The 18,891-nt window shown below is 42.3% G+C and overlaps 1 protein-coding gene across 5 annotated transcripts in view; it reads left to right on the top strand.

The window, feature by feature from the left end:
• The window catches only part of CADM1 (cell adhesion molecule 1), a 213,155-nt gene extending 194,660 nt beyond the window's left edge, over window positions 1–18,495 (top strand). For all 5 annotated transcript variants that reach the window (XM_072155766.1, XM_072155764.1, XM_072155763.1 and 2 more), the window contains 2 exons: window positions 15,526–15,654; window positions 16,265–18,495. In XM_072155766.1, the coding sequence (XP_072011867.1) occupies window positions 15,526–15,654; window positions 16,265–16,383 (248 nt within the window). In that variant the 3' untranslated portion in view covers window positions 16,384–18,495. The remainder of the gene's footprint in view (window positions 1–15,525; window positions 15,655–16,264) is intronic.
• Window positions 18,496–18,891: the final 396 nt, after the last annotated feature.

Genomic DNA, 18,891 nt, shown 5'->3' with positions numbered 1-18,891 from the left:
CTGGGATTTGTTCTTTGTCTTGCGTAGCAGTAGTCGTGTTTTTATGTGTTTATGTACATTACACCTGCAATCTTTGGGGTTATTCAGAATATATTAGGAAATTGCATTATCAGCATATTAGCAGATTCCCTCCTGTTATCTGCCGGAGCGACCTGAAAATAAATCATGGCAGAGAAGAAAATAGAACACATGGTTATTTTATATAATTTTATACCTAGTTCTGGGATAAGAGCTATATAGAGGACTATTAACACCAGGGCAGGTAATGAACCCGGAGCCGGGTCTATCCTTGTGTGTTCTGCTATGTGGTTACTGTTTAGTAGAAAATGGCGCTGTTAATCCTCCAGCCGCCGCTCCGCACCTTCATCTAATTACAATGTCTGAGCTTTGGAGACACGTTCCCCATATATACATTGTGACATTCTGTCTGTATACATTAATTTCCAGATCCAGTGAGTCTGCGGAGAAGTTTAATCAGGAGGAATTTATCAGCACTCCTCTTGTATAAATGATCCACTCGCTGACAGTTTGCATTACTCCTCCTCCCAAGCTGGAGAGGATTTATTATTATTGGTTTGCCGGCATTGGCTTTAATCAGGATTCTTCACATGCGTGAGGCTGCGATTGCCTGACCTCCTTCCTTCCTACTTTCCATATTTCTGTTCCCATTTTCAGCTTTGTGCTCCCACTTCCCTTTCTTCTTTCTACGCGGTGTTCCTATTTTGACTAATTTGCTTTCCCTGCTTTATTTTATTTAATTTTTTTCGTTAAATAACAGCTTTATTTGTCCTTTTCATCATGTCTCTACTGAAATGATATACATGTTTTTCTTATATATCCTCTACTTTCAGTATGATCATGAGTAAAGATGAGCAGACCCGATGGCCGTCTATGAGGTTGGCCGCGCAATTTGGATTTAATGGCGAATTGGCGGCTGAGCAGCCAATCCTGTAATTGACGCCTCTTGCACCTAGCAGTGGCTATGATGGGTCAGGGGGTGTCCCCTATCTAATCAATATGTCTGGATCAGGCCTCTCTCGTTAAAAAAATCAATGTCCACTCGTTGACCAACAAAAATCACACACACTGACTAGAAGTACAGTTGTCTCGTGAAAAGATTTAAAACCTTGTAGTAATTTGATACTGCAAAAAACAGTATGGATTTGCACTAATTTTAGAAAATATGTGTAGGTTAGAACGTGGTGTCGCTGGTAACAATAGATGGTGACCTCCACCCAAACTATAATATGGGTCACTGGAAAGTAAAATCAACTGAAATAAAGCAAAAATACCTTCGCCAACCATTAATACACTAGAAATGTACAGCAAAATATACAGGAAATATACACTGCTGTATATTTCTAGGGTTTATCCCGTAATTATTGGTTGGCGAAGGTATTTTTGTTTTATGTCAGTTAATATGATTCCGCGTTTGGCATCACTTCCCCCATTGCCCTACATGTTCTTACAGGTTACTTTTGGGTAGTGAGAAGTTGGTGACTATTAAACATGCCTTTACGCCACACTAGAAAACATTGGAACCCACAACGTGCCAGTCATGATAATCGGCTCTCCCCACGTGTGACATGCCAGAAATAATCATAAGTTTTTGTAAAACCTTAGTAATTCTGGCGCAGTGATCATGAGCTGGAACTGAGATCCACGCCTTATCCAGTTATGACGTGTGCCACTTTTTTGGCACATTACACTAGTAAGGCTGGCCAGGGCGTCTTTTTTTTAAAACTAGTGCAAAAGAGACAAGAAGTGACACATTTTAATGGAGAATCATAGGAATTGCAACTTTTTAAAGTCCTGTAACCAAAAAATGTGGCACAAAAGGTATGAAACCTCTAGGCCGTTGAGCCCTATTGTTGAGAGGGAAAGTTTCTTCAGACTATGGGGAGAAGGTTGGTCTTTTTATACATTAATTACATATCTCATCTGTACATTCACATATAGAACGTTTCATTGTATTTTGACCATTCTTTCTTGATGTGTTATTTTTTTTGCAATGTGGATATACCGTATGTAAAATATGTGAACCTGTGTCACTGGTAGACCTACATATGTAGCTCTACTGGCTCCCTGGGGGTAATGGGCCTGCCATATTTCTACAGCAGCGCCCTGCACATGTGTATGTTATTATCATACCAATTTACATGACGCCACTTTTGTAGGTCAAGTACTTGGAATTAGCAAAGTACAATAAGTGGCACTTTTTTTTATTAAGTATGCAGGGTTTTTAAGAATTTCATAAAGTATATATATATAATTTGTCTTAAGTTTTGCTCGGAGAGGTTCCGGGGGGCCGAAATCCCTGACAAAAACAATGGAAGGAATGCTCAGTTAAAGGGGTTACCATAAAAAGTCTCACCATGATTTAGTCTCTATTCAATTAAAGGGCTTGTTTATTCCAGAGACGGCGCTACTTTTGCCTAAGGCCTTGTCTGTATTTGCTGATCGGCCTTTCATGTGCATGACGCGGTATTACCCAGACAGGTTCATAGATAAAAGCGGTGCTATTTCTAGAAGAATGCATGTTTTTGGAATGTCAAAAATGACCTTTCATATCGAAGTTCCCTTTAAGGCGTATATTCTCCTTGGTATGTCTTCCGTTATGTATGTGACGTATTGGCATGCAGTGCACGGACAAGCCATTGCATGGTGGTTAATGTCTCGAGTATGTTCCCTTCTCACTTCTCTTTTCCTTGTGCGCTTGATATGTTCTGTCTTGAGAGTCTGTCGCATTACGTAACTTCTGTGCATTTATTATATTGTAAAATATGTATCTGGGGTAAGAAACCTGCGTGATCGGTGCATGCATATACATATCCTCCTTATGCCGGTTACATGGGGCTACTGATCTGGCCAGACGGCTTGCAGTGTGATCCTGATAATATGTCTATAGGTCGGCAGTCTTATTAAGTGTCTCTTATTTCAGATTCTCAGTTGTTCTTTGTTCTATTTTAACTCAGTGTGGTTCAAGGTCTTGATGTGCTTTTTCCCTTGATGTCCCATTTGGCAGATGCTGCTCTTCGTCGTCTCTATTGTGCCCTTTATGCTGCCGCCATCTTCGTTTTGTCCCCTAACTAACCCGGTCGTCTTTGTTCTTCATTCTTACTATGACTTCTTGTTAGTATGTGCTCTTTTCTACATTATCCTGCTGGGCATTATGCCCTTTACATTATCTTTTATGTCAGCTCGTTGCTCTACTTTTCATTATAACCTGCTGTGTAGACTTGGTCCTGTACTTACACCTTGCACTATCCAACTTTCCTCTACTGTCTGTCCGTCTGTCCTCTCTCTGCACTCTGTCTGATTTCACCTCTGGGGTTATACACCGTTCATTCACTGTATTCGGTTTTCCAAGTACCCACGTGATCATGTTCTTCTTGTCCGGCCTTAGCTTTTACTGAATAACAATTCCCAGATAAAGCAGGATTTAAAAATGTCTTCACGGGAAAAGTTGCTGCTGTGAAACATTTAGTTGAATAACATCCTCTTTTTTTGGATCAATGCTTAAATTTGTATCAGATTTATAGGATGTTCCCTATCTTTTATTAAACTTACAACTCCCTATATATGGTACATGAAAGCCAAGTGCTACCCATATTCTATTATAGGTGACCCTAATCCACAGTGTCCTTGATGCTGTAGGTAAAAGGGCCTTTTAATAGGCGAGGTCGGAATTTTATTCTAGACCAAACGTATCCCAAGCAATGAGTAGTGGTCATTTTGGAAGCCAATATACTAATTGGGCTCTGTGATATTAGGTGGACAGTCCTGTTCTGGAGCAAACCCTTCAGGAACCCTTACCGGACCAGCAATAAAGAGTCTTATTCACATATAAGGTGCTAGAGAAATTCCAACTGGAGGTTCCTATTAATGCATGCAAAGAACTTGGCAGAGATGTTGAGAGGTCCTCTTTAGTCTTCCCATATAATTCCCATATAACTAAAGTTACAGAAACAGGGTAGCAAGAAGAGTCTGTAACTCCTAAAGGCACACAAATAATGTAGCATGCTCTGCTTCATTGTAATGACCTCTTGGTTTATTCTGGAATATTCCTTTAACTACCCCCCCCCCCCAGTAGAAGTAAGAGAACGGTTGGTTTATTGTGCTGTTTTCAGTTTATTAAAAAAAAAGGACATGTGTGAATATAATTGTAGCCATATTGTCCTTAAGAAGCAAGATAGCTGTCCTTGGATACAACCACCCTGGAAGTGGCGGCCACACATGCGCTATTGAGGTGTCCGATCACCTGAATTCAGCATTCATTATCACAGGAGGACTGTGATGCATGCAGTTACTCCCCGGCATTTCATATACGAAAACTATTTCTTATACCAATCACTCAAGCAGCGGTGGTCGTTTCCAAGGACAGCTGCTCTTCATTTTTAGGAACCATATGGCTACGTTTATGGGAAATTATCTTCACACAGGTAAATCTGTGTTTTACTAGGAAAAAAAAAGGTATGTATGTAGTGGACCAGTTGGTAATGTCCCTTCATGCTGCAGATTCATAGGCTGTTACACTCTCTCTACCACCTGCTCCTTCTCTGCACTCCACCTCCCTCTGACTGATTTTTTTTCACTGCAGCAGGGGAAGTTTCAGCACACAATGGGAGGGGGGGGAGTGCTCCTGCACAGGGTAACAGCCTGCGAATCTACAGTACGGTGGGGCTGTGGGAAATGTCCCCCAGAGCCCTCCAGGCTTATCGGCATAAGTTTAAAAGGCCATGGATATCACATATAAGAAGAATGCCATAGTCAAGGTATAAGTGCCCCTGGTTTATCATTCTTGATTTTGATGGTAGATTTCCTTTGTCGCCTTCTTATACCTCAAATACATTATAGAATATGTCATTAACTGTTAGACTTTTTTTATGACTGGGTCTGGGAATACTGCAAGACTCAGTGCACTTTCCTACATTGTCCTTCTACTAGTCCACATCTCTTCTGTCTACTACAGACCATCTACGATCCCCCACTGCACCCCTAGACCACATCTCTTCTGTCTACTACAGACCATGTACGATCCCCCACTACACCCTAGACCACATTTCTTCTGTCTACTACAGAACATCTACGATCCCCCACTGCACCCCTAGACCAGATCTCTTCTGTCTACTACAGAACATCTACGATTCCCCACTGCACCCCTAGACCACATCTCTTCTGTCTACTACAGACCATGTACGATCCCCCACTACACCCTAGACCACATTTCTTCTGTCTACTACAGAACATCTACGATCCCCCACTGCACCCCTAGACCAGATCTCTTCTGTCTACTACAGAACATCTACGATCCCCCACTGCACCCCTAGACCAGATCTCTTCTGTCTACTACAGACCATGTACGATCCCCCGCTACACCCCTAGACCACATCTCTTCTGTCTACTACAGACCATGTACGATCCCCCACTACACCCCTAGTCCACATCTCTTCTGTCTACTACAGACCATCTACGATCCCCCACTACACCCCTAGTCCACATCTCTTCTGTCTACTACAGACCATGTGCGATCCCCCACTACACCCCTTGACCACATCTCTTCTGTCTACTACAGACCATCTGCGATCCCCCACTGCACCCCTAGACCAGATCTCTTCTGTCTACTACAGAGCATCTACGATCCCCCACTACACACCTAGTCCACATCTCTTCTGTCTACTACAGAGCATCTACGATTCCCCACTACACCCCTAGTCCACATCTCTTCTGTCTACTACAGAGCATCTACGATCCCCCACTACACCCCTAGACCAGATCTCTTCTGTCTACTACAGACCATGTACGATCCCCCACTACACCCCTAGACCACATCTCTTCTGTCTACTACAGACAATGTGCGATCCCCCACTACACCCCTTGACCACATCTCTTCTACTACAGACCATCTACGATCCCCCACTGCACCCCTAGACCAGATCTCTTCTGTCTACTACAGAGCATCTACGATCCCCAACTACACCCCTCTATCCTCTGTGAGCTATACTTCAGCTCTTCTTTATGTTTTATCCTTTATGTGTTATCAGATTCTCGGAGCAGGGAGATGAATTACTTTTGTGTGATGATAACTCTTAAAAAAGGCCTACTACCAGGAACATTTTAGACTGTGCTTTTTAATGAGTATATGTTTCCTATGAGAGATAATTAGGGAAATTCGGAAGGCAAACTATCCATTAAACGGATTAGTTTGCAATTTTATTACAATCCTGAGGGTTGTGTTAACATCAGTAATATATTTATACTGTTTAACAATCTGGGGCACAAATAGCTGCGTGAGGGAATAGCAGATCCTCTCAGATAGCTTTACTACACGCATGTGCTCCATACTCCACTAACATTTGTTCTTTGATTTGGTTTTCATTGCTTATTTTAAAGGGAACCTGTCATCTGGAAGGTCATTTTAACATTATGACAGGTTCCAATAGCCTCTGGCATGTCCAAAAATGCCTTTGTCGGGCATCTGTATACTTTCACTTTTCATTGTTTCTTTAATATTACCTGGCTCCCTGCCACCAGAGTGTGGCGAGTCCCTGAGGGTTGGACAAGTTCATACGGCAGAAGTCGTCTTCTCCTAAATCCATCCTCCACTCCTCCTGGCTCCCTCCTCCCACTTACATCAGTTCCCCGCTGCAAGCAATTCTCCTTTGAACTTTATCCCCCACTTGGGACTAGCCAACCAGAGCTGGCAGGGAGCCAGGTAATGTTGAATGCCAGAGGATATTGGAACCTGTCATCATGTGAAAATGACTTTCCTGATGGCAGGTTCCCTTTACATATCGCTAGAGATGTGCAAGACTTAAGACCTTATGTACACCACGATATGAATCTATTCAAGATCTGAGCTGTAGATACATACATGTAGAGAAGTCTATGGGGCCATACTGTACCTTTAAATCATATCTAACTTTTCAAGAAACATTGCAGACATCAGTAGTCCATTGTGTGTACATTGTTAAAACTCATCATTTTCTAGCAGCTTTTCTCTCTACAGTCATTGTCTGTAAATTGCATTCTCCTTTTAGCTTCTTGGTGAGGACCTAGCTGCTGGGACTCACTGCTCCCCCTCCCTTATGCATCATTTTACATCAAAGTGAGCAGTCTCTGTCTTTAAATTGCATTCTCCTTTTAGCTGCTGGATGGAGAGATCTAGCTGCTGTGACTCGCTCATACCCGTCCCCATTTACCTAGAGCTTCCTTGTTGCCAGACTTCTTGGTGAACCTCTGTCTCTCTTGCTAAGACAGAATTCAGTAGAGATTTCAAAGTGAAATAACTGTAGGAGGAAAGTTTTATGTGGAGTTAGTAATAGGAAAAGGAAACATCCAATAAGATACATTAAAATATTTTTTTATTCGGTTGTGGATAGGTTCACCCAGGTTCCTGCTAGACTGGATAGTTCTCCTCTGGTTCTTTGGCACAGGACTACTTGAAGAAAGGTTTCCAGTTAAAGAACAGTTTATTATATAGGCGTTCCCCTACTTAAGGAAACCCGACTTACAGACAACCCCTACTTATAGACGGACCTCTCTGCACCCTGTGACCCCTGGTGAAGCTCTCTGGATGCTTTACCATAGTCCCAGACTGCAATGATCAGCTGTAAAGTGTCTGTAATGAAGCTTTATTGATAATCCTTTGCTCCATTACAGCAAAAATAATTTGTAACTCCGATTGTCACTGGGGCAAAACATTTTTTGTCTGGAGCTACAATTATAAATTACGGTTTACACAAAAATTAAACTTAAGTACAAACCTATGGAGCCGATCTTGTATGTAATCCGGGGACTGCCTGTATAATAATACATTAAAGGATAGCAAAACGTGTTTCAAGTTCGGAGTGGACTCTTCTTCAGTTGCTTCCCTAAAGAAGCTCCCATTTTTAAGTTTGCATGATCCCTAATTAGTTGGAATTTTTATTTTTGTATTGGGCAATGAAGATTTACTAAGTGGGTTTCCAGGCTAAAAATATCAATGACAAATCTTTACAGTAGGTCATGAATATCACACTGGTGGGGGTCCTACACCTGGCACCCCCATCTATCTATTTTTTCGCTGTGGTCAGTGATCAGACAGTGGAACTAGAATCAGATAGATCAGTTATCCATGTAGAGTCCTGGTTTTTGTAGATCAACTTTTGTTATCTAGAATGGGAGCTGAGCTGCAATTACTTGTTTTGGCCACTACACAAAGAATGGAGCTTTCTGCTTTCAGTGCCAATCTCAGCAGCTATTGGTTTGTAAGAGTATATGCCCCCTATCAAACATATTTGATTGTAGCATAAGTGTTTTTAGTTCTACATTGTTTCACTCCTAAAGAACTCCTATACCCCCCCCCCCCGTCTCATGGTAATGTTCACCATCCACAATGGATTGTACTAAGCGTCCTGAAAGACGCAATACCCTATAGTGCTGTAGCTCCATTGGCGCCGCAGTCTATAATTTTGTTTCAAGCTAAAGGCCACGTCATTGGAGTTAGAGAAGATGCCAGTTGTCACCTGTTATATGATAGAAAGGTTTTTTTTTTAATCGGACCCATAGAACAAAAAGAAAAAAAAATTTAAAAGGCACCAGATTTTTCATGGTATCTGATACTGGATGATAAACCTAATGCACCTAATCACAGTCTAGCTTACTTTTATTAGTTGCCTTCATTCTGACCAAAAATTGCACCACATGATGTTGCACTGTAAGGACCGCCCCCTTTACCACTAAATCCACCTCCTTGCTGGAAAAGAGCAGAAAGCTGAAAAACAGCCTCAGAATTAATGTCACTTTACAATTTGCTCCACCGGCCCCTTGTTATAGTCCAGGAGCCCCACTCCAGTATTTTGCACACGGCTTTACATAGTGGATTGGTATAATACTGGTGTTTTGTGCATTCAATATAGTGCAGATTGTTCTGTAGCTAATAACTACAGCGCATGTTCAGTGACAGTCCGTAAGCGTATACTGTTATTCCCCGCTATGACCCCTATTCACATACCCACTCTGTATTGATAACATAAGCTCTTAGTACGGAGAAGGGAATAAGCTATAATGATAATAGACACTGTTACTACTGTATGTTCTATAGAACCCAGAAACTATCACAAGCCAGTATCCATTGTATCCTCCACCACGTACAAATACAAAAGAAAATCAATGCAAAATGGGATTGGACCTGTGTCTTTATCGAGTCATATCAACTATGTTATTATGTAATGTGTTCTCTTTAGCGATGGTCTTTTTATCATGCAAATGACAGCAGTTATCTTCTCTAACAACAATGACGTGTCTTAATGAAGAAACATAATTATAGGCCACACTAATGCAGCCACTGCAATTAAGTAGATAAAGCCTATAAGGAAAGTCAGAAAGTTTAATTGTGGAAGGGTGAAGTAAGTGTGTCTGTGTACGAATGGGTCAGAAGAGCTGTGTGTAGGGGTGCACCGGCCATGACGCAAGCTGAGCCTCTTGCCTCAGGCACCACCACCTGCAGTTTTTAGTTTGCACAGGTAGCAGAAAGTTATGGTTTGGCTTTGAGTGGTTTTAGATTTTAAAGTATTTGCTGCTTTGTGTCCCTGGAAGATATACACTTCTATAGGTGAAGAGCACATGTTTATGTGTGAACTTGGGGTCCCCACCACAGACAATGGGGGTCATTTACTAAAGGCCCGATTCGCGTTTTCCCGACGTGTTACCCGAATATTTCCGATTTGCGCCGATTGTACCTGAATTGCCCCGGGATTGTGGCGCACGCAATCGGATTGTGGCGCATCGGCGCCGGCATGCGCGCGACGGAAATCGGGGGGCGTGGCCGAACGAAAACCCGACGTATTCGGAAAAACCGCCGCATTTAAAAACCGAAAAAGTGTCGCTTGGGGAGCGCTTACCTTCACCTGGTCCGAGGTGGTGCATTCCGGCGCGATGAGATGACTTTCAGCGCAGCAGCGCCACCTGGTGGACGGCGGAAGAACTACATTCATAAATCCCGGCCGGACCCGAATGCAGAGCAGAGAACGCGCCGCTGGATCGCGACTGGACCGGGTAAGTAAATGTGCCCCAATGTATGTATGGTGTTGGAAAACCACATAGTTCTAAAAAATCTGGTCACCTTGTAAAATATCTGAAGACTAACGGGCAAGGTGAGGGACCCATCTGTATTGTACTTTGCCCATTGAAATAAGTAGGCACCGTGATATTAGTAGTCAAGGGGTTTCCGAAGCGAGAAGCCCAATCTTTAATCTAGAATTACTTGTCTGAGTGTTTGGATGCATGGCTTCTGAGCTAGACCGGCTTTATCATTACGAGAAGAGTATAGTGTTTTTTGGGTTAAATTTGTAGATTCATCTCTGGCACATAACCTATTATTCACCAGACTACTACACAATAATACAGATTTTATACTCATCGGGTGTCATGAAAAAGAACAAAAATAAATGCAGTACACAATAAACAGTGGGCGATGTGGTGTAAAGTCAACTGTAGTTTGAATTGTTGACCATTTAAAGGGTATGGCCAGGATTTACTAATAATGCACTGTCCTCCAGTATCAGTCCCAGTGTCCTATACCCGTATAGGTAATAAGGACTGTCGTAAGATTCTTTTCACTTCCACGTGGGACTTCTACTTGTATGTGAACAGATCCCAAAGAACCTCTTCAGATTTTGTAGCTTAAAAGAGTTGTTGGGGTTTACTATGGGCCCCTGGTGGCGTCCTTACCTTTGGTCTTTAATACGGCCGACGTGTGTATGGCCGATATATATGTCCCCCATAGACGGCAATGGGCGCATGGCGCCCACACGTGCGTCACCGTACTGCTCCGTACCCAGGAAAAAGATAGGATATGTCCTATCTCATCCCATATTACGGCGCCGTGCGCCATACATCCCTATGCAGTGGGGCAGGGGTGAGCAGCGCTCACCACCTCCTCCTCTCCCCGCTCGCTGCCTTGTGCCCGCTGTGCTACGGTACGGCGGGCAACGGCAGTGTGAATATAGCCTTAGATATATGGTCACTTTTTAAAGGAAATCTACAGTCAAAATCAAGCAAGGGACATTTACTGATGGATTTAATTGGGTTGCTGGGTTTCATAATAAATATAAACCTATATTTACTTCAGTACTTACCTCCGGTCCACTCTCTGTTGAACCATATGGTAGAAAGAGGACCTGTCAGAGTGATTTGGGACACTAAGTCACTGGTCCATAAGGACCTGAGGTGGTTTAGTGTCCCAAATCTCCCTGTAGCAAGTCCTTCAGTGGGCGATTAAAAAAAAAAAACCCTTTACACTGACCTAGAGATGCGTCCTATGAGATGCCTCAGACCCACCTCTTGAGCTCCCTGTGCCTGCGCAGTACTTTGATGAAGCCGGAACAGTGCACCCTGGCACCCTGTCTTCATTGCGCAACCTCGGGTGCAGCAACCGCGCAGCCGGGGAGCTCTGTACCGAGGAAAGTATTAAAGTTTTTATATTTTAATAGAGGTCACTTTCTAAAGGGCAATTTTGGACATTACACCACCTGTGGTCCTCTTTAACCTAAGGTGTGGGGTAATGTGGTTGTTCTTGTGGTACGGCAGAACAACTTATCCCATAATGTATTTATTGGATAATGATAGACCATGAAAATGAGAAATTCTACTAAGAACTGATCACGATTGTGGTGTGGGTGAGGTAGTTACTAGTGCAGGCCTCTCTGTCATTAGTTGACTGATAATAGAGTACAGTATAAATAATAAAGCAATTATGGCGGCCATATTGGTTGAGTCTTGTTGCCTGGTAATTCTTAGCTTTCTTCATTGGATAGTCGAAAACTTTTGTTACCAAAAACTAAGAAACAACACTATGAAATGAGAGTGCCCGGCATAATCTACACCCTGCTCACATATTTGTGTCTCTCGAATATTTCAGCTCATCAACATTTGTTTTGGCTGCAATTGAACTGGGGAGAGACTCAATGTTCTTCTAAAATAGCATATTAGGATTTGCGAGTAATGTGAATAATGTGGCATTTGTCATGTGAAGCTGTCACACCGACCTCTGCTCTACGGGATTATTTTTTTATTATGTTTTAATACATTTTGTTTGGTATTTGTTATCGGAGCCGCTCACAATGAGCTTAATCTTTCTGCCATACATTCCTGAAATTCGCAAAAAAAAGGCCAATAAAACCTGCGCCGCACAAAAGACTTTCACAGACGTCTATGAAATAACATTTAATGCATGACGTGCCACTGATAAATTAGAGGTACAGGGAGATAAAAGATGAGGGTTTTTTTGTAGCAATTATTTTGTGGAGAAGATTATGGTTTAATTAATAGACCAAATTGAAGAACTAAAATTTCCTAATGTTATGGAAAATCTTGTCTTTGATCTGTGGTTTCCTGAAGTTTCTTCACTATGTAGACATCTAGTGTGAACAGTTGTTAGACAGAAGACTAATCTTCTAAAGAAGCAGATGTGTGATGTTTTGGTACAGTATCGAGGGGTAGTCCACTTTGGGTAGTTCCATTATGTAGAAGGCATGTCTTGATAAATTCATCTTTTAAGTATTCCATTGGTGGTGATCAAATGAAATCTTCGAGGGAACCAATCATGTGTTTGATTTCCTTTCAGTAATTAGGTATCGGTGTCGTCACAATAACATTTAGGCTACATTCACACTGCCGTTGCCCGCCGTACCGTACATTCACCCCCGCCCCTCTCCATAGGGATATATGGCGCACGGCGCCTACCCCCGCCCCTCTCCATAGGGATACATGGCGCACGGCGCCTACCCCCGCCCCTCTCCATAGGGATGTATGGCGCAAGGCGCCTACCCCCGCCCCTCTCCATAGGGATACATGGCGCACGGCGCCTACCCCCGCCCTTCTCCATAGGGATGTATGGCGCACGGCGCCTACCCCCGCCCCTCTCCATAGGGATACATGGCGCACGGCGCCTACCCCCGCCCCTCTCAATAGGGATGTATGGCACATGGCGCCTACCCCCGCCCCTCTCCATAGGGATGTATGGCGCACGGCGCCTACCCCCGCCCCTCTCCATAGGGATGTATGGCGCACGGCCCCTACCCCCGCCCCTCTCCATAGAGATCTATGGTGCATGTCACATCCTATCTTTTCCCGGGTACGGAGCGGTACAGTGCTGCTCGTGTGCTGCACCGTACCGCTCCCGTAGGGCGCTGTGCGCCCGTTGCCGTCTATGGGGGACGTATATCGACCGTATATACGCCCCCCTTGCGGCAGTGTGAATGTAGCCTTACTCCAATTGTTAAGAGGTTGATTAGACTTTGGGTGTTTTTGTATTGAAGATCTATCTGCCGTTGGCTTCCAACTGTGTTGTTCTGGTTCCAGGGGCTGCCAAAACACCGGATTGATAAATGTCAGTCTCACTGATTGTTGACCTATCCTTCGAGGATAGGTCATCAACATCAAAGCACAAACAAAGCCTGGACAGCTCCTTTATTTACTCAATTTTTTCTTTAAACCAATGCAGTACAATATTGTGATATTATAACATAACCCTTGACCGCTGAAAATCTACAACACAAGCCTTAAAGGTTTTGTCCACTTTCAGCAAAAAAATTATATTGTTTGTGTAAGGAAAAGTTGAACAATTTCCCAATATACTTTTGATATCGATTTGTTTCCTAGATCTCTGCTTGCTGTCCTTCTATGTTTACTTGCAGTGGATAAAAATTTGCCCCCGGTCATGTGATGGTCACTTAGGTGCATGAGCTGTTATTATCACAGAGAGTAATAGGAGCTGTTTGATAATAACGCTTTGTGTACCTGCGTGTCCATCACAAGACCATGGACAGATTTCTGTGCAGTGAAAGTAAACAAAGAAGCTTTCTATAGCAGGACAGCAAGCAGAGATCTGGAAAACCATGAGGAATTGTTATAGAATTTTCTCCTTACACATACAGTATCAATTATGTGATGAAAGTGGACAACCCCTTTTAGGTGGACTCAAGAATGAGAGACATTACGTTGGTGACGATGAAAGCTGCATCTACTTTGCCCAATCTAATAGGTATGCCATTCAGTAATATTGGTAGTAGAAGATCAGGGTCCTAAATTGAAAACCCCTTATGTTTTAGTAGAGAATGTTAGGTCTGGCGTCTTCCATTCGGCAGTTCTGGCTAACATGGACATGTAGAGTGATGGACTGCAGAGCAGCCAATCGGGCAGCATTATGACCCTAACAACTAGGTATGGCTGTGATTGGCCAGGTCAGGACCTGGTGGACACTCCTAGCCAATCACAGCCAGGCCTAGTTTCTCTGCAGCCCATCAAGCAACATGTCTAGGTTAGGCGGAGTTGCCAAACGGTGGACGCCGAACCCAACATTCAAATGCACTCATCTCATCTCGCATTTATTAGGTTTTTGCTGAGTTTTGGTGTAGTCTGGTGTTTTTCCAGACGTGATCAGATGTGAAAGGCTTTGTGATAATTAGATTTTTCCAGATATTTTCTTTTTTTTTTTTCTTAAATTGGTTAATTTTTAAATAATGTTCCACCTTTGTTTTTGACCCCATACTGGCGCCTTTTTTTTTTGGCAGTCTTGGCTCATTGGAATGAATAGACAGAAAAATTGTGTCCTCGTTTAACTTTCTTACCTGTAGCAAGACATCAGTCAATAACAGTCACTTAGCATTAGGTTTGTGCCTAGACACATTGAGTCGCATCCTGTAAACCACAGCCTTATCAGCAGAGCTCGATGTGAAAGCCCTGGACTATTCCTTTCCCGAATACATCATATCTATTAGAGAGCAGCATTGCTAATTCCCCTTCAGTAAATTGATTCTGATAAAATTTGGCATTCTATAGTTTACCTTAATCTTCGTTTTTTAACCAGTTCTTGACGGCAGATCTACGAGATGAAATTGTATTATTTTTTTTATTTTTTTTTTTTGCAAGTTGATGTAGTTGTTGGGTCATTGGCCCGGAACAGATGCCAGTTAATGCCAAAAGAGCTTTGATGTAGAAAGTTTGACCATTACCATTAGATTGCCATCACTCTCACGAGAGAACTTTTTGGCACCATAACCCAAGACCCCTCTCTAGCTGGGATAAGTGGACCTATTATAAGTGGTGTGATCCATTGGCTACCAGTGGTGTCCGTCATGTGATAGATGCTGAACTTCTTCATGGTTTCTGTTTGTTTGTAAAAGAATAATGCAGCTGGGACAAAAGTCTAACCTCCTCCGTATTTGGTACAGTATGTAATTGATTCATGGGAATTACATGATAAATTACTAATTTAGTTCACTAATCACTTAAAATGTCTAATTCACTAATCACTTAAAAGTTACTGTGGCATTAAGAATGGTTTCACCAAATTGTTGACGCCCATCTGTAAAGAAACTATTAAGACCACCAAGTGCTTACTCTTTCTTAAAGCTCTTAAGTTCACCACACCTCAAGTTGGCCAACCATGGACACCATTGTTAATGCTTCTACAACTTTTTTTTTTCAGTGTGTCTTTATACCTTTTACACACCTGTACTTAACCTTCTGTTTATCTAACAGATACCCGGGCAGCAGAAGAAGGTCCTCTAGGTGTTGACCATGCCGTAATCGGGGGAGTTGTCGCTGTTGTTGTCTTTGCTATGCTTTGCCTTCTCATCATTCTAGGACGCTACTTTGCTCGGCATAAAGGTAAGATATTTGGCTTTGTTTTACATTGAGTAGTTCTCTCATATATCCATATGTTGTATCCCCCCCCCCTCTTTTTCACCACCCCACTCTCCAATCAGAATAGTAGGGCAGGTGATGGCTGTGGCCATTGGTTGGTCATCACAAACAGAATGGACTTGAGATCAGCTCTTACTTACAAAGGGATTGAAAGCCCAGATTATTTGACCAAGAGTGCTGGAACTTGGGAGCCTACTACCAGTTTTGTTTCTTTTACATCTTAAAAAAACCTTTTTTGTTTAGATCTTCTGTCCTCAGAGGACTCTGTCCTAGTCTATATAGCAAAGTTGATCTGCAGATAGTAGAGTTTTGGCCTGTTCTGAATTTGTAGTAATTTTATATATTTTCTGATGCTTTTTTGTGAACATACCCGCAACTTTAATGATCATCAATCTATTTAGCAAATTTTTATAATTTTTTTTTTACCATATAACTTGACATGAGTTGACTTGTTTTAGAAGTAGCTTATTCTACTTCATCACTATTATTGTAAACTGTAGTTTAAATTCCGCCAAATACAAGCCATGTTATCAAGTATCATAGCTCATGCTCCTTTGTTTTTTTCCTCCTACAGGAACATACTTCACCCACGAAGCCAAAGGCGCTGACGATGCAGCAGATGCAGATACTGCAATCATCAATGCAGAGGGTGGGCAGAACAGCTGTGAAGAGAAGAAAGAATATTTTATCTAGCTTGGCCTTGTTGAAGGGTGTGAGCTCCATTCAGACTCACTGCCCTAAGGGAGAAGGACCTTCCAACGTCTTGCGTTTTTTTTATCATTTGGTTTTGGAGCGGATGGAGGAGCGGGGGACCCATCTGGTATAAAGTGATTGCCCCACAACACTCTCTGCTTTTATTGTTTGCCACTTTCCTTTCATGGGAATAACAGGAGCTTGAAATGTTTGTTTTTATTTTTTCGAGGGGGTGGGGTGGGGGGTGGTAGGGTTGCAAGTAAAATATGAATTCCGGGCTCCTCAGTGCAGGAGGATACTGTAAGCAGAGCTTTCTGCCCCCCATATCCGACAGGCTCCTCGTTCACTGAAGAGGCATATTTATCATCTGCAGACAATTTGGTGCCTTGCTTGTTTTTTATTTCACTTTCCCGAGAAGTTCTTGTTGTGTTCCCGGCTGGTTTTCGTGTCACTTCCTGCTGGGGTGCTTTATACTCTGTCTTGTGCCATTTCCTTCCAAGCTTTCTCTGATGTTTGTCCACCTCATTACACTTGCTGTTTCGGCAGCTTTTTTGACATATCATCTAATTATGGCCATTCAACTTTATCTTTTTGGTCGTCGTACGTTCTCGAGCATTGCTGCTTTTATAAGAGCTCTTTCAAGACCATCCCGTGAGTCCATTCCTACCCATGTATTGCCTGAACGTGTCACCTCATACAGGGACAGTCCATGTCATGTAATCTCATTAGGTTTAAGTCGTATTCTTTTTGTCCAATCCCTTGTGTCTGACCTATTCTGGTTGTGGTAATTGTGCGCATATCTTCACTTTCCATCATGGTGCTTAATCTGTGTGTCCCTTTCTGGATATCAAGCGTGTGATGTGGAAGAGTCAATTCTGCTCTTCTCTGGGAAGTGAATTTTGCCTCGCTTTAGTAAAAGTAGAGCTTACAAAAGAGAGACTTTACGGAACCAACTGCACTTCAGACGTGAGGAAGCTCCTACAACTCCATCCCCCCACCCCACCTCGGACAGTTGGTGGAAATACAAGCGGATGTGCCTTTTTATTCACAAGTGAACAAGCTGGAGAAAAAGGAGGGGTGTACATAGGAAAAAAAATTCCTTCTGCTCTGATAAATCAAATTTCAAATATTTGTAACACTCATAAAAAGCCCTTCTTTTTCCCATTTGTTTGTTGCGTCGTTCTACTTCCTTAACCCTTTTTCCTTGTTTCCTTTGCTCCCATGCCTTGTCACTCCAAGTTATTTCCTCACCTCATACTTTTCTTCCATACAAATCTTCCTCTACTTCAGTGCTGTGTCTTAGAATGGGACTGCAATGTCCACTACATTGTTTCTACAGTGCGAGTGTTCCGCTGCACCCTCCTGCCATTTTGTTTCAAATATATGGTAGTAAACATGTGCAGTACCACCAACTGTGCAACCGAGGCATTTAACGCTTCTTGTAACTTGACTAAGATCAGCCTGTATTATATAATCTGTAAAAAATTATTGTGTTGTCTGAAGGGTTCAGTCTGAAGTTGTTAAAGTGTAAAACAATGAGATGTCATTGCTGCTATAGAAGGTGTTAGCAGGGTAAGTGCGTTGCTTTCTTGTCATTCCCACTGTATATTGCTGAGTAGAGCTGCACCTATATTGTCTTACGAAATTTGAGATGTAGGGGTTATTTTTAAGATGGCCGCCGAGCTGACTCTTATGTTTTTTGTTGTGTACATGTTTGAAAGAAATGAAAATTAAAAAGGTGTTTTTAAGATGTCCTACAACCTTAGGTAGAGCATTGTGCAGATAGAGTGGCCCTAGCTTGACCCGTCACCTATACGTGTGATTGTTTGCACTGTCACAGGAGCCATTTTCATTTCAATACCTACCGATACTTTCCTCGTCACTCTTCTGGCATCCACCCACATATCAAATACACAGGGGCTCACGTTAAGTAGGCGGAGTGAAGAAACTCGGTGAAAGTCTAGAGGTCATCCGTAATGTATCTTAACTCATTATGTCCTTCCCGATTTTCGGTTTATCGCCGGGATTAGATCTCAGCTGGAGAAAACTGGAAAACTTTAACCAAAGGAAGTTTTCCTTCTCCAACTGAGATTCAACCAAGACGAAAGAAAACGTGTAGAGTGATACATTCATGTGAACAAGCCAAGACTCTCCTTCCCATGTCACAAATTCATTCTTCTAGCTTTTGCCCTAAAATTCTGCCATATATTGACACCATCGAAATGTAAACTTTTTTTAAAAAAATTACGTTTTATTATTATGTAGTTCTCTTGTGTTGTCAAGAACATATGAAATGGTTTGTGTTCTACTTTGTTGTTTTTTAAGCAAGAAATGTGGAAAATGATTTTAATATCTTTAAAATAATTTTTAAGGTGCAGAGTTTTGGGGGGGTTTTTTTGTTACTGGGAAGTGTTAAAGGGGAAGGAGGTTACAAGAAGTGGTCTTTATCATTGATGTGTTTTGATTACATACCAACTGTTTTCTAGATATTTGTATGTTACAAAGGGG

The sequence above is a fragment of the Engystomops pustulosus genome, chromosome 6 (genome assembly GCF_040894005.1).
Source record: "Engystomops pustulosus chromosome 6, aEngPut4.maternal, whole genome shotgun sequence".
Taxonomy (NCBI): domain Eukaryota; kingdom Metazoa; phylum Chordata; class Amphibia; order Anura; family Leptodactylidae; genus Engystomops; species Engystomops pustulosus.
This window is presented reverse-complemented; position numbering and strand designations above follow the sequence as displayed.